Source organism: Bufo gargarizans, chromosome 8 (assembly GCF_014858855.1).
Source record: "Bufo gargarizans isolate SCDJY-AF-19 chromosome 8, ASM1485885v1, whole genome shotgun sequence".
In the NCBI taxonomy this organism is placed as follows: domain Eukaryota; kingdom Metazoa; phylum Chordata; class Amphibia; order Anura; family Bufonidae; genus Bufo; species Bufo gargarizans.
The window spans coordinates 174,131,013-174,145,916 of record NC_058087.1 but is presented as its reverse complement, the minus strand read 5'-3'; the positions used below and the strand labels follow the sequence as shown (position 1 = coordinate 174,145,916).

General features: G+C 47.0%; 1 protein-coding gene across 2 annotated transcripts in view; it reads left to right on the top strand.

Annotated features, from left to right (window-relative positions):
• The first annotated feature begins 2,224 nt into the window (after window positions 1-2,224).
• The window catches only part of UNKL (unk like zinc finger), a 77,968-nt gene continuing 65,288 nt past the window's right edge, over window positions 2,225-14,904 (top strand). For both annotated transcript variants that reach the window (XM_044303305.1, XM_044303304.1), the window contains exons 1-2: window positions 2,225-2,331; window positions 5,393-5,602. In XM_044303305.1, the coding sequence (XP_044159240.1) occupies window positions 2,267-2,331; window positions 5,393-5,602 (275 nt within the window). In that variant the 5' untranslated portion in view covers window positions 2,225-2,266. The remainder of the gene's footprint in view (window positions 2,332-5,392; window positions 5,603-14,904) is intronic.

The following is a 14,904-nucleotide window of genomic DNA, read 5'->3' as shown; positions in this document are numbered from 1 at the left end:
TACAAGCGCACTCGCTGGTCCCCACACATTAATACAAGCGCACTCGCTGGTCCCCACACATTAATACAAGCGCACTCGCTGGTCCCCACACATTAATACAAGCGCACTCGCTGGTCCCCACACATTAATACAAGCGCACTCGCTGGTCCATACACATTAATACAAGCGCACTCGCTGGTCCCCACACATTAATACAAGCGCACTCGCTGGTCCCCACACATTAATACAAGCGCACTCGCTGGTCCCCACACATTAATACAAGCGCACTCGCTGGTCCATACACATTAATACAAGCGCACTCACTGATCCCCACACATTAATACAAGCGCACTCGCTGATCCCCACACATTAATACAAGCGCACTCGCTGGTCCCCACACATTAATACAAGCGCACTCGCTGGTCCCCACACATTAATACAAGCGCACTCGCTGGTCCCCACACATTAATACAAGCGCACTCGCTGGTCCCCACACATTAATACAAGCGCACTCGCTGGTCCATACACATTAATACAAGCGCACTCGCTGGTCCCCACACATTAATACAAGCGCACTCGCTGGTCCCCACACATTAATACAAGCGCACTCGCTGGTCCCCACACATTAATACAAGCGCACTCGCTGGTCCATACACATTAATACAAGCGCACTCGCTGGTCCCCACACATTAATACAAGCGCACTCGCTGGTCCCCACACATTAATACAAGCGCACTCGCTGGTCCCCACACATTAATACAAGCGCACTCGCTGGTCCCCACACATTAATACAAGCGCACTCGCTGGTCCCCACACATTAATACAAGCGCACTCGCTGGTCCCCACACATTAATACAAGCGCACTCGCTGGTCCATACACATTAATACAAGCGCACTCGCTGGTCCCCACACATTAATACAAGCGCACTCGCTGGTCCATACACATTAATACAAGCGCACTCGCTGGTCCCCACACATTAATACAAGCGCACTCGCTGGTCCCCACACATTAATACAAGCGCACTCGCTGGTCCCCACACATTAATACAAGCGCACTCGCTGGTCCCCACACATTAATACAAGCGCACTCGCTGGTCCCCACACATTAATACAAGCGCACTCGCTGGTCCCCACACATTAATACAAGCGCACTCGCTGGTCCCCACACATTAATACAAGCGCACTCGCTGGTCCCCACACATTAATACAAGCGCACTCGCTGGTCCCCACACATTAATACAAGCGCACTCGCTGGTCCCCACACATTAATACAAGCGCACTCGCTGGTCCCCACACATTAATACAAGCGCACTTACTGGTCCCCACACATTAAAGGGATATTTCCGTCTCCCCATCAATGTCAGATAGGAGCAGGTCCCAGAGTTGGAACCGCACCTATCTGCAAAACGGGGCCCCCAAAGTTCACCACTAAAAAATAGCTGCATGCTCACTACAAATAGAGAAGTGACCGCGCATGCGCAGTATGCATACTGAGTACATTCAGTTTTTTTTTCGGAACCATTGAAATGAATGATTCCGTATACGGAACGCAAAAAACGTTTGTGTGATGCCCGTTTGCCGTATTGCGGATCGCATTTGTGGATCCGCAATATACGGCACCGTTACATGGCCATTCCGCAGACCTATTCATTTCAATGGGTCCACAAATCCGGAGATGCAGAGTGAATAGGTCTGTTATCCCCATGTACCTGCCCCATGGACGGTGCTTGTGCATTACGGACCGCAATTTGCGGTCCACACCACAGGCACGGGCTTCACACGTTCGTGTCTACATGCACACGACAGTTATGTGTTTTGCGGTCCGCAAAACATGGATCGCGTCTGACAGACATTAATATAACTGCCTAGTCTTGTCCGCAAAACGGACAGGAATAGGACAGGTAACATTTTGTTTTGCGGACCACCGAACGGGCGAGCCCTAACTGTAAAATATCACGGAGTACGTACAGCGCTGCTATTCACCATTCACCAAGCATCGGAGAGAGGACGCGAAGTCTGTGCAGCCGCCGAACCACAGCTGAGAACGCCACTACAAGAGGGCGGGGCCAGACAGCGAATGAGGGCGTGGTTTGTAGTTCCCCCCCCCCTCGCAAACTATCAGTGAGAAGGGCGGGGCTTTGTCCCAGTACGGGGGCGGGTCCTTAGAGAATGCTGTCACTCAGAGGTTAGTGGCTGGCGGGCGGGTTCTGTCAGTCAGAGATGGAGGGCGTTGCCAGAGCTGGCCCTCGGATTCCGGCGCATGCGCTCATGTTTGTTTTGACTGAAAATGCCGTCGGTTTCGAAAACGGCGCTGAGCGGCTCCCCGCAGACCGAGAAACCGACACACTACACGTAAGTGCGGGGCATGGGGCGGGAGGCGTCCGCCGGTGTCGACGGCTTTTTTTGACCAACGATTCGTTTTCAGGCTTTTCCCGTTAGCAGCACATTGTCTGTGCGGTAGTTGTCCCGTCAGCTCTTCTTCCGTTGCCGGTCGCTTTCCGTTTAGTCCGGTCCCCGCCGGTCTGGTTGTTTTCCGCAGCTCGCCTTCCTCGCAGCCTGGTGTTTGCGGAGCCGTTACGTCTGTAGCGCAGGGCGCCCCCTGTGAACGGCGCCGTACGCCTGAGCCGAGCGCAGCCGCGTCCGGGAATAGCGCTGCGAGCGGCGCCTGCTCATTCCTGGACAGCCCTGTGCCTTCTGCAGGAACGGCAGGAATTACCGGCCCTCCGTCCTTCCCGCGGTTTTCGCTGCCCGGTCCGTCACCCTCTGCTTGCGCTCCCCATTGATCGCCCTGTCCGCATTCCGCTGCTGGAGCGCATGAGGCTTTCCACACGTTCTCTGCCGCCCAGCATAAAGCCCCGTTCACACTTGGTGCAGAAGAAGCTCCGATTCATCCTCTTTTGGATGCTTCTCCTTCTGTTTTTTTTTTTTTTTTTTGCTATGCCTATAAAGCTGTGCACCCCCAAAAAAATAAATAAATAATAATAATAATAATAATAGAGGTGCATCAGGTGCAAGCCGTAACTAAGGGCAGGGTGATGGCTAGGCTGTAGATTGGATGTGATCGGGGAAAAAAGTTGACTGCCATTTAAGTGGTACTGAACCTGTGGCCCTCCAGCTGTTGCAAAACTACAATTCCTAGCATGCCTGGGCAGCCTACAGCAATTAGGGCATGCTGGGAGTTGTAGTTTTCGCAGCAGGTTGAGCTTGTGCCTGTTTGAAAGGATGCCAAAAGTAGCTTTGGGGCGTTATTGAACGCTCCATTGATGTCAAGGGTACGGACATTGTCAGGGCTCATGCACACGACCGTAGTTTTCATCCGTGTTTTTTTTTTTTTTTTTTTGGCGGGTTGGATCAGGACCTGTTCATCTCAATGGATGTGGACGGCGCACCCATAAGTTCGTTCTGCGGCCCCAGAAAAAATAAAATACAGGCTCTCGGCCGGTATCCGTGTTTTGCAGACTTCAAAAAAACGGATGCGCTTGCGTGCAGGAGCCATCAGAATCACATGGAAGGTGACTGGTGTCGTGCGTTCTCGCGTTACCTGCGCTGCTCCCGGGGAGTAAGGCCTTGTTCAGCAAATTGGCGTGGAATTCAAATTCCGTGGTCAAAACTTGCTGTGTTTTAACATCCCCTTCAAGGGGTTTTAAAAACGGATGACCTGGAAAATGCCTCACGCAGACGTCTGTGTCAGTTTTGGATCAGTGGTAACACGGACCATGTTCAATCCCGCGCCAGATCCGTGTTGGGTCCGTTTTTTTGCTGTCCGTATTGCATCCGTGTTTCACTAACACTCAACAGCTGGAGAATAAGTTTCAAAGAATCTCTTGTTAACGATCCGGGAAACACAAATGCAACACGGATGGCATCCGTTGTTTTCACGGACCCGTAGACTATAATGAGCGCGATGGACAAAATAGAGCATGCATCCATGGTAAAAAAAAACGGACCCGCGGACCGTGGTAAAACACTGATGTCTGAGTACACACATTAAAATGAATGGGGACGTGTGCTGTCCGTGGAGAACACTGACGTGTGAATGAGGCTTAAGGCCTCCTGCGCACGAACGTAGGTGTCCTGTTTCTGTATTGCGGGTCAGCAATACACGGGGCACCGTTCCGTGTGCATTCCGCATCACGGATGCGGATCCATTCACTTCAATGGGTCCGCATAGCCTGATCGCGGACCCAATAAAGTGAAAGCATCCGCTGTGGCTGCCCCACGGTCGGTGTTCGTGCTTTGCGGGCCGCAGCACGGCCACGGGGTGCACATGTTCGTGTGCAGGAGGCCTAAACCTGCAGTACGAGGCACAGCTGCTACAAAAAGTGCGGCGTTGTGTGAACAATGGAAAAAACGGAAGTTACTCTGTGTGCATTCTGTGTCCGTAATGCAAAAAAATAGAGCATGTCCTATTATCGTCCAGATTACGGACAAGGACAGGACTGTTCTCTTAGGGGCCAGCTGTTCCGTTCTGCAAAATACGGAATGCAAACGGACGTCATCCGTATCTTTTGCATATCCGTGTTTTTTTTTTGTTTTTTGCGGACCCAAAAATACATATGGTCGTATGCATGAGCCTATACTCTGATGGGTCAAACGTTGTTGGACAATCCCTTTAACACGTTCTGATATGTTCATGGTAACATTTTAAAGGGACTCTGTCACCACTTTCTAACCCCCACTTTTAAAACTATAGTTCTGTCCATGGAGCCCCTGTGATTTCAATGGTGTTGTTATATGCGAAATCCGCAGGCTCGTTTTGATAAAAAAAGCTTTTAACTAACCTGTCATTCATGAGGATAAGGTGCCCAGGGCGTTTCTCCCGGTCTGAACATGCCGCCAGCCGCCGCCGCCGTTGGTGCCCAGCTCCTCCTCTGCCTTGAATTTGCGCCGCCTGAATGTCAAGAAATACGCCTCCGGCTCTCCCTCAGTCCCCCCTCCTTCTTTTCTAAGATCCCGCGCGTGCGGCAGTGTTCGTGTTATCGGGAGGTTGAGCGAAGTGCGCATGCGCATGCGCACTTCGCTCAATGAGGCTGAATCGTAAAGTCTGCACGGGCGCATCAGGCACAGGCCTGTGCGCACGCGCGAAATTTTGGAAATGGAGGGGGGACTGAGGGAGAGCCGGAGGCGTATTTATTCACATTCAGGCGGCGCAAATTCAAGGCAGAGGAGGAGCTGGGCACCAACGGCGGCGGCGGCATGTTCAGACCGGGAGAAACGCCCTGGGCACCTTATCCTCATGACTGACAGGTTAGTTAAAAGCTTTTTTTATCAAAACGAGCCTGCGGATTTCGCATATAACAACACCATTGAAATCACAGGGGCTCCATGGACAGAACTATAGTTTTAAAAGTGGGGGTTAGAAAGTGGTGACAGAGTCCCTTTAAACTTTTCTTTTCTTTTCTTTTTCCTAAAGGTATCTTAAGGAATTTCGGACCGAGCAGTGCCCGCTGTTTTTGCAGCACAAATGTACCCAGCATAGACCTTTTACCTGCTTTCACTGGCACTTCTTAAACCAACGACGTCGCAGACCCATCCGTAGGCGAGATGGCACCTTTAACTACAGTCCAGACGTTTATTGTACGAAATACGATGAAACCACAGGAATGTGTCCCGATGGAGACGAGTAAGTTTGGAGATCTTTTCCTGCAGTCAGCGTTCTTTTTGTCCCCGACGTTTTATATCATTGTAATGTATTGCCAGAGATACGGCGTAATAAAAGTGACTCAACCTACGTCCTGGCGCTACAAATGTCTTTGTGTAATTGTCTACGTTAGGACTCGCGCACATGACTGTATCTGTTTTGTGATCTACAAAACACGGATCTCGGCCGCATACTCCTAGAAATCTCCTACACTTGTCAGCAAAATGGACAAAATGGATCTTTTTTGCGGAACAGACATATTGATGCGGACAGTACATGGTGCGCTGTCTGCCTTTTTTGCGGCCCCATTGAAATGAATGGGTCTGCGTCCGATCCACATGCGGTCGTGTGCATGAGTCCATAGGCACATGTGCGGTACTGTATGTATAGGTTAGGTCATAGAGAAGGTTTGTTAATATTAAAATATACAGGTATAGAGTCCTGGCCTCTAAGGGCTCATGCACACGACCATTGTTGTTTTGCATTCTGTTTTTCACTGATCCGTTGTTCCGTATCTGAGTTTATTTTATTTAATTTTTTTTTTCTCTGATTTTTAAGTCCTCTTATGTTCCGTTATTGCACAAAGGATCTGCTTTTTGCGGATCGTATACAGAAACAGTAACTTATTAATCGAACACATGAGCAATATGGGCATAGCATTTCTACAGTATGGATCCGCAAAATACGGATGACATACCGATGTGTTCCGTGTGCGTTCTGTATTTTTTGCGGACCTATTGACATGAATGGGGCCTCGGACCGTGATTTGCGGACAATAATAGGACATGCACTACTTTTTTGTGGAACGGCCATGAGGATAAATGAAGACAGAATGCACACGGAGTAACTTCTGTATTTTCTACAGCCCCATCGAAGTTAATGGTTCCGCATACGGTCCGCAAAAAAAGAACGGAAGCGGAAAGAAAATACGTTTCTGTGCATGAGCCCTAAGGCTTCATGTACTTCAGAGGAATCCGACAGAAATTAATTATGGCATGCTCTTGGGGTATGCAAACGGATATCATTTTTTTTTTATTTTTATATATTTTTTTTTTTTTTCTTCTCCAGATCCGTTAGACTCGTGCATTGAAATAACAGATCTGTCTTTCCGGTATCATTCGGAATAACGGATCCAGTATTTAATTTTTGCAAAGCTAGAAAGAACTGCGCATGCGCAGACCGGAAAACCGGATACGGTTATGCAGCAATTTCCAGAACACTTGTTAATACATTTCAATGCAAATTAGTGCCGGATCCGACAAGTGCGGTAGTGTTTTGGGATTTGGGCCGGAAAAAATATTGCAGCATGCTGCAGTATTTTCTCCGGTCAAATACTGTACAAGTGACGGAACGGAAGACATTCTGATGCACACTAAACGGATTGCTTTCCATTCAGAATGCATTGGGACAAAACTGATGCGTTTTTTTTTTTTTTTTCGGTATTGAGACCCTTTACCGGATTTCAATACCTGAAAAGAATAACGCTAGTGTGAAAGTACCCTCAGGCCTTTTTCACACGTGTGTCTGTGATGAGATCCGTGATAACATGGTCAGTGGTTCGTCCGTGATGGATCTATGTTTGATCCACGTGTCCGTTTTTTTTTGTTTTTATTTTTTTGTCCTCTGTGTGTCATCCTTATTCCATGCTGTTAAGCTGAAAATCGGTTTCCAGAGCGTCTTCTGACAATGGTCTGTGGTTTTCACGGACCAAACATGGAGGCGTCCGCGTTTTTGTCTGCGATTTTTATGAACTCATAGACTATGTGTGTGAGCGATCCGCAATTACGGACAAAATAGGGCGTACTTTCTTGGTGTCACCACAGTCCGTGGAAAACCACTGATGTGTGAAGGGCTTTTGTGTGTTTCCGTGGGCTTCTGGGTCTGTGCCTTCACACTGCAAAAGATAGGACATATCCTATCTTTCTCTGCATATTGCGGACCCATTCAAGTCAGTGGGTCCGCACTGCGATACGGAGTTCACACGGCTGGTGCCTGTGTTTTTCGCACCTTGTATTTGCAGTCTGCAACATGGGCATGGTGCCATACGGTCGTGTAAATGGACCCTTGAAGTCAGTGGACACGTGAGCGGTGGAGACCACAGGGAGCACATGTTTGCGAAGCCTTACTGATGTATCTTCTGGAATTAATAGGCTGAACTGTTGTGAGCTCCGGCAGACGCATAGCCAGATAGGGCCGTGCACCGCCCGTCCCCTCGCCTGACATGTCGCTTTTAGTAACTGCTTGCATTCCCCATGTAATAACAAGTCTGGAGCATCTGTTCTTAGGACTGTGATGTGCCATTCCTTTATTATTCCTGCTAGAAGTTCTGAATATAAGCTGTCCCAGTTGGACACAGTTTCACACTGGCAACACTGGTTAATGTTAGACTGTTCAAGGACACAACCACCAACTGGTAAACTGCTAGTAATTCGTTCATGACTTCTAGCAGGAATAATAAAGTAATGGCACATCAGAGTCATAAGATGCCCCAGAATTGGTATTACACGGGGAATGCCAGTAGTTACTAAACCAGACCTGTCAGGAGAGAGGACAGCTCCTCTTTAAGTGATTTTCCGGGACATCGGACACTTGACTGGCAGTAGATTTCTGCTTTGTTTGGCCTGGCACATGTATCAGATTAGTGCCCCTCGTCCGAATCTACGCTGCGACTTTCTCCCAGTCCTGGCAATGAGCATGTGATTCAGTGAAGTAGTAGATTAAATGATCCAGGGGTGATGACCTTTTTATTATCTCCTGTTGCCATGGTGATATTTGAGAATGATGTATAAAAGACAACCGGAGCCGTTGCTCATAGCAACCAAGCCTATTTCCCTTCTCCCCACCCATATTGCTCTCTCTTTTAGACAAAAACTAGAATCTGATTGGTTGTGACAAGCAACTGTTCCACTTTTCCCTTGGGGTTTTATTTTATATCTCCTCTTCACTGCCTCCAACTCTGGCCGCTTGAGCTTATTTAAAGGGCATCTGTCAGCAGTTTTGTGCCTATGACACTGGCTGACCTGTTACATGAGCACTTGGCAGCTGCAGGCATCTGTGTTGGTCCCATGTTCATATGTGCCCGCATTGCTGAGAAACATGATGTTTTATTATATGCAAATTAGCCTCTTGGAGCAACGGGGGCGTTGCCGTTACACCTAGAGGCTCATGGACAACCTGCTGCTGCCGGGACATGTTGGGAGTAGTAGTTTCATGCCAACTTCAGGTGGCTGGTACGGACAGATAGTGAATACATTTGTGAAGTTGGATCGCTGCGGCGGAGTGTAGATTACGTTCCGAGCAGAAAGCATTTCCATGGAGACCAAACGCTTGGCGCTCGCAGGGTTTTGTGAAGCCTATTTTTATATTGCAGTTTTGCTTCTGTAATTAAATTAATTGCCACTTTTTTATTTTGTTTTGTGTTGTTTTGTCACCATTACAGAGCAGCAGCATTAGATGGTTATAATTAGCTGCTAAAATGAGGTTTATTTAGAGCGGTACTAATAAGAAAATGCAAAGATAATTTCCCGATAGTTTCTTTTTTAATAAGGACGTAGAACTCCTAATACATATTTAATAGCAATACATCAGCTTTTACTTGGCGATGGTTTACATGCTTTGTGGTTATCCGCCCAGAATGCTGCACATTTTTGGAAGGATTTTATTTTTTTTGTCCTGGAGTAGAGGAAGTCCCCTCCATAATCTTACTTGGGCTATGTTTAGAACCAGAGATAGGGGGCGCACATGAGGAGGAGCCAGCTCCCACCTGACGGCGCAACAACCTGCAGGAGCGATCCCCACCCGGCCGGACACTGCAACGGTTCAGAAGAGAAGAACGGGGACTTCAGTTTGAGGCACTGCCTCCAGAAAGCCCGATGAAGGGTCTGATAATAAAAGTGTCTCCTGACTGCATTGTAGAGGTATCGGCGCAATCTAAGTCCCTGTTCTTCTCTTCTGAACCTTTGCACTTGGGTTATGTTCACGTTTCTGATGTGAACTCCAGCAGAGGAACAGACTACTGCAGTACATCATAGCCGGACTCCACCTGTTTCCCAACGTAAATGGCTCTCGGTCAGACAAATACCGCTGCATGCAGTGCTATTTGTCCTGCGGAAAGCTGGCATTTATGTTGGAAATCTGTCAGACCCCCTTATAGTCAATGGGGATGCGGTGGTGTGTGGCGGTATCCAGCTATGGCAAGAGCACCATGTAGGGACCTGGCCCTGCTGCCTTCTCAAAACGGCTGATCGGCAGGGGTTCCCGGGTGTCTGACCCCCACCGATCAGATTCTGATGACCTATCCAGAGTAAAAAAAAAAAAAACTTGGAAAACCCTTTTTACTGGCCTCCTATTGAAACCGGTAATAAAACTGATTCGGTCTGGTTTCCTGCACCAAATATGCCCTGTAAGGGCACTTTCACACTAGCGGTTTGGTTTTCCAGTATAGATTTCCGTCACAGGAGCTTATTACCGGAAAAAAACTGATCAGTTTTATCCTAATGCATTCTGAATGGAGAGTAATCCGTTCAGGATGCATCAGTTCAGTCCCTCTTAAATTTTTGGGGACGCTGAAAATACCGCAGCATGCTGCAGTTTTCTCTCCGGCCCAAACTACTGATCGCTTGCCGGAATGCCAGCATTAATTAACATTGAATTGTATTAGTGCCGTATCCGGCATTAAGTGGTTCGGCAAAACTGATCCGGCTTTCCGGTCTGCGCATGTGTAGACCTTTAAAAATGCGAAGAAAAAATAATAATACCAGATCCGTTTTTCCGGATGACACTGGAGAGACGGATCAGGTATTTCAATGCATTTGTCAGACGGATCCGCATCCGGATCCTTCTGACAAATGCCATCCGTTTGCGTCCGGCGACGGAACTGCCTGCCGGAATCCTTTGCCGCAAGGGTGAAAGTACCCCAACTCTCGAGATTACTGACGTTTTCTCAACTTTTCACTGAGTTGTAATATTTATATAAATCATAGTGTATTGTTGTTGGGGGGGAATACCCTGTATCAAACTGTAGCGGAGAATAAGTCGGCGTGCGCAGTATACTATATGGTGTCCACGTTACAGATTGTGTAAGAAACCCTTCTGCCGTCTCTCACTGGATTGCTTCATGGTTTTGGCATGAGTTCCTGTTTGAACAGTAATGGGTTCTTTATGAACGGCCTGTGCTTTGTTTGCAGTGGAAGGCAAGGAGCACACCCCCTGCAGCGCACACCCCCTTCAGCACACACCCCCTTCAGCCCCCCCCCCCTTCAGCCATGCTTTTTACGTGTTTGAAAATAGAGAAGTAGGAGATTATGAAAGTCTGGCAGGAGCCGCCCTCTTGTGCCTCTATCGCACCGTCCTGCTCCCTCCCTCGTCTAGAGGCTGCTCAGAGTTTGCTTCTTGCACGCAAGGGACGATCTGCTCAGGATGAGGGTACGTGTTCATTATTACAAGCGGGGAAAGTGGGGTATACGCTGGATTACACCTGTTTAGTTCCGGTTGAACAGCTCTGAAGATATTGGTGCATTATAAAATCCATGTCTGCTACTGGGACAAAAATAATAATAATTTAAGTTTATTTAAAAAAACAAGGAAAAAACAACAACTTTTTTTCCCATTAAAAAATTGTTATATTTTGTAAAAGTGGTAAAGCATATATATCACTGTTTGCAGCAAAAGATCACAAGTTTATTAAATGTCCCATGAGCAACTTTAAAAAAGAGTAAAATAAAAAATATAAATGGATTCGTTTTTTTCCCTACTACCCCCCCCAAAATATAAAAAATGTCCCATGTACCTCAAAATAGTAGCAATGAAACCACATCTCTTCACGCAGCTCCATTCACTTCTATGCGGCCTACTTTGCGTGAAAATCGCAGAATATAGAACATGCTGCAATTTTCACGCAAAGCACAAGTGATGCCTGAAAACCAACGCACATGTCCACAGCCCCATTGAAATGAATGGGTCTGGATTTCATGCGGGCACAATGCGTTTTACGTCATGCATTGCACCCGCGTGGTATACTCTCTTGTATGCAAGGGGCCTTATTATGAAAAAGTAGTAAAAAAACTAATAAAGCTCTACAAGTTTGATACTGCTGTAATCGCGCTGACCCATGGAATAAGTGATACACTAGTTATGCCGCACAAAGTGAATGTTGTAAATGTAAAAAAAAAAAAAATTGTCAGGACCTCTTATTTTAATTTTTAATATTTTTTTCCTATTACCACTAAATTATTTTTTTATAAAAGTAGTGCGACCTCTGCTTGGTAACATATATGCCTACATTGGGGGGTCCTACTCCATTCCTTGTATGCTTTCTGTGTGCGGTTTTTGGGAGGAGCTGCATTCTACGGATGTAGCGTGATTCCCCTCCCCCATGTTGTCGTCTATTGTGGCTCAAAGGTGATTTGCGCCACAATCTGCCACTTTTCCCCACTCGTGCCACGTCTAAAAAAGGGGGCGTGCTGGGGGAGGAGACGTTTCATTTATCGGTTTCTATGCCTGTTTTAGACGTAGAAAATGGTCTAAATTTAATCCAGCAAGGAAGCTGTCTAACATTTAGACTGGTGGTGGATATGCGAAAGTTATGTAGAGGCCGGCGCCTGTTCATAGCTTCGGCGGAACTACCGTCAGCGCAAAGGGTTATTAAGACCGGCATCTAAAATGCCAGGCACTATAATGGATCCGATTTATCACCGCCATATAACAGAACTCGCTGCCTGAGCCAACCAATCGCAGTGCAGCTTTCATATTTCCCAGAGCTTTTAACACATGAGAGCTGAGTTCTGATTGGTTGATACGGACAAGGCGGCCAGCATACATGATAATTAACGCCCACGTGTGTCTGTGGATGGCTGCGGGTTCAATGATATCACTACTAGTTGATAAACTGTATTGACCTGGTCTGAAAACTGCAGGAGGCCTTTACAGTTGAGACGTAAATAAATGCTGTGACCGCTCATTCCGTTATATATATCTGGTTGTGAGCCTGTTGGAAAGCGCAAGCGATTTTTCTGCAGCTGGCCAAAATTAATAATTAACGCTGCAGCCGGCATCTTATCTGTCTTAATTGCTCCATTAGAGAGAATGTATGACTAATGCGGATGTCATGTTTCCACGTAGAATAGCTGAACTGAGAGGTACATTTCTACCGTGCGCACGGAGAGCCGGCGGATGATGAGGTTTATTCTGGAGAGCTGCGCGGTTTTATTGGAAAGGGGTAGAGGGGTTTTCTAGACTATGAAAGAGGCCTTATATAGAAAATCAGAGGTATGTACCGTATGTCTTTCTAAGAACTTTTATTTTTTAAAAGGCATCGTCTCCCTTCAGCAAATGGCATTTATCATGTAGAGAAAGTGAATACAAAGCACTTACTAATGTGTTGTTATTCTCCATGTTGCCACCTTTGGCTGGATTCATTTTTCCATCGCATTATACACTGCTCGTAGGGGTGGGCGATATGGCCCAAAATCTATATTGCGTTCTAATTTGAAGCATGTGCGATATATATCGCAATATATATATATTTTTTTGTATACAAATGACAAAACTGCCATAAGACGTGTCCCCCAGAGCCAGTGCCATCAGCCCCATGGCATTTGCCATTATCTGACATGTGCCCCAGAGCCAGTGCCATCAGCCCCTTGTGGCATTGGCCATCATCTGCCTGCCATATGTCCCCCAGAGCCATCACCCGCCCCCCCCCCCCCCCCCCATGGAATCGCTATACTTGCCTATCCTGCAGGGTGTCTGGCGAGTCGGCAGTCCGCAGGTGTCGTGTCTTCTTCCCAGCATGCATTGCAGGACTTGACGTCACACACAGCATCAGCCAGCGGGCTGACGCTGTGTGCACGCCAGGCCCTGGCCACTACACTTAGCGCAGTGCGGAGTCGGGAGCCAGAGCCACGGAGCGGTGAGAAGATTCGTCTGTTCACTACCGCTCCTGGTTATATCGCGGTCCGGCGATATGGACAAAATCTGTATCGTTGCACAGATTCATATCGCATATATCGCCCACCCCTAACTGCTCGTATCCAAGAGTTATGGCCACCGCTGCAGCGCAGATATGAGGTTTCCAGGGCATAGGGCTACTGCGCATACGTGCCTATAAGCGCCCCCACAGTCCTGGCCGCCAGAGAGGCCAGTGCTTTTTTTTTTTCTGTTGTATGTGAGCATGACCACCACTTTTGAAGGGTGGTCATAACTAGAGATGAGTGAATTTCCGCTTATGAAATTCGTTCACATTTCGTTTGGTGGTAAAAAGGAAATTGCGTTATGGATTCGATTACCACGGACCGTAACGCAATTCTATGATGTAATACCTTTTGAGGCATTCCTTTATTCATTCCGTCATAATAGAAGTCCATGGGCTGATAAACTGATCAGTCCCGTTTACTATATGCAGGAGAGTCTCTTGGGGATTTCCCTGCATAACTGAAACAGGACGGATCCGTTTTGCAGCCCATAGACTTTTATTATGAGGGAATGATTAACGGAATGCCTCTAAAGACATTCCGTTATGCATTCCGTCGTAGAATTGCGTTATGGTCTGTGGTAACGGAATCCATAACGCAATTCCCTTTTTACCACCAAAGTGTGAATGAATTTCAAAATATGAAATTTGCTCATCTCTAGTCATAACTATGGAAACAAGCAATATATAATGTGATAAAAAAGGAATGAAACCAGCAAAGGCGGCAATATGGAAAATCACAGTACATTAGTAAGTGCCCTGTATTAACGTTCCCTACAGGATAAATGCCATTTACTGAAGAGAGACAACCCTTTTAAATATTATGTACATGACTGTATTATGGCTTATTTCTACCTCCGGATGCTTCCTATTTACTGCATAGTTTTTTTTTTTCCGTTTTGTTCTGTTGGATTTCATATGTACGAAGCATTTGCCTTTAGGGAGGATAAGGCAGATTTCCGAATCTATGTAACAGAAAAAACTCTATACACATTTGGGTGGTGGGGTTTATCATTTTTCCCACTTGAGTTTTCTGGAGTAAAAAGAAAGAAAAAATAAAAAGTCACGAATGCCATTGCACTTTTGAAAAGGGGGCGGAGTGTGGGTGGCGCCATTGGTCCCCGCACATTTCTCATCATTTGCGCCAGGTGCATATGATTACTTAACTCTATTCCAGCTAGGGGATTTCGGTATAGGCGTGCCTGATTTTATGAAGAGTCCTGCACCTAGTCATAAGTGAAGTGCATCCTCCAGCAGCGCAGGGAATCTGAAAGACCGGGGTAGAACACTGGTTTTGGATAAGTATGGTTGCGTG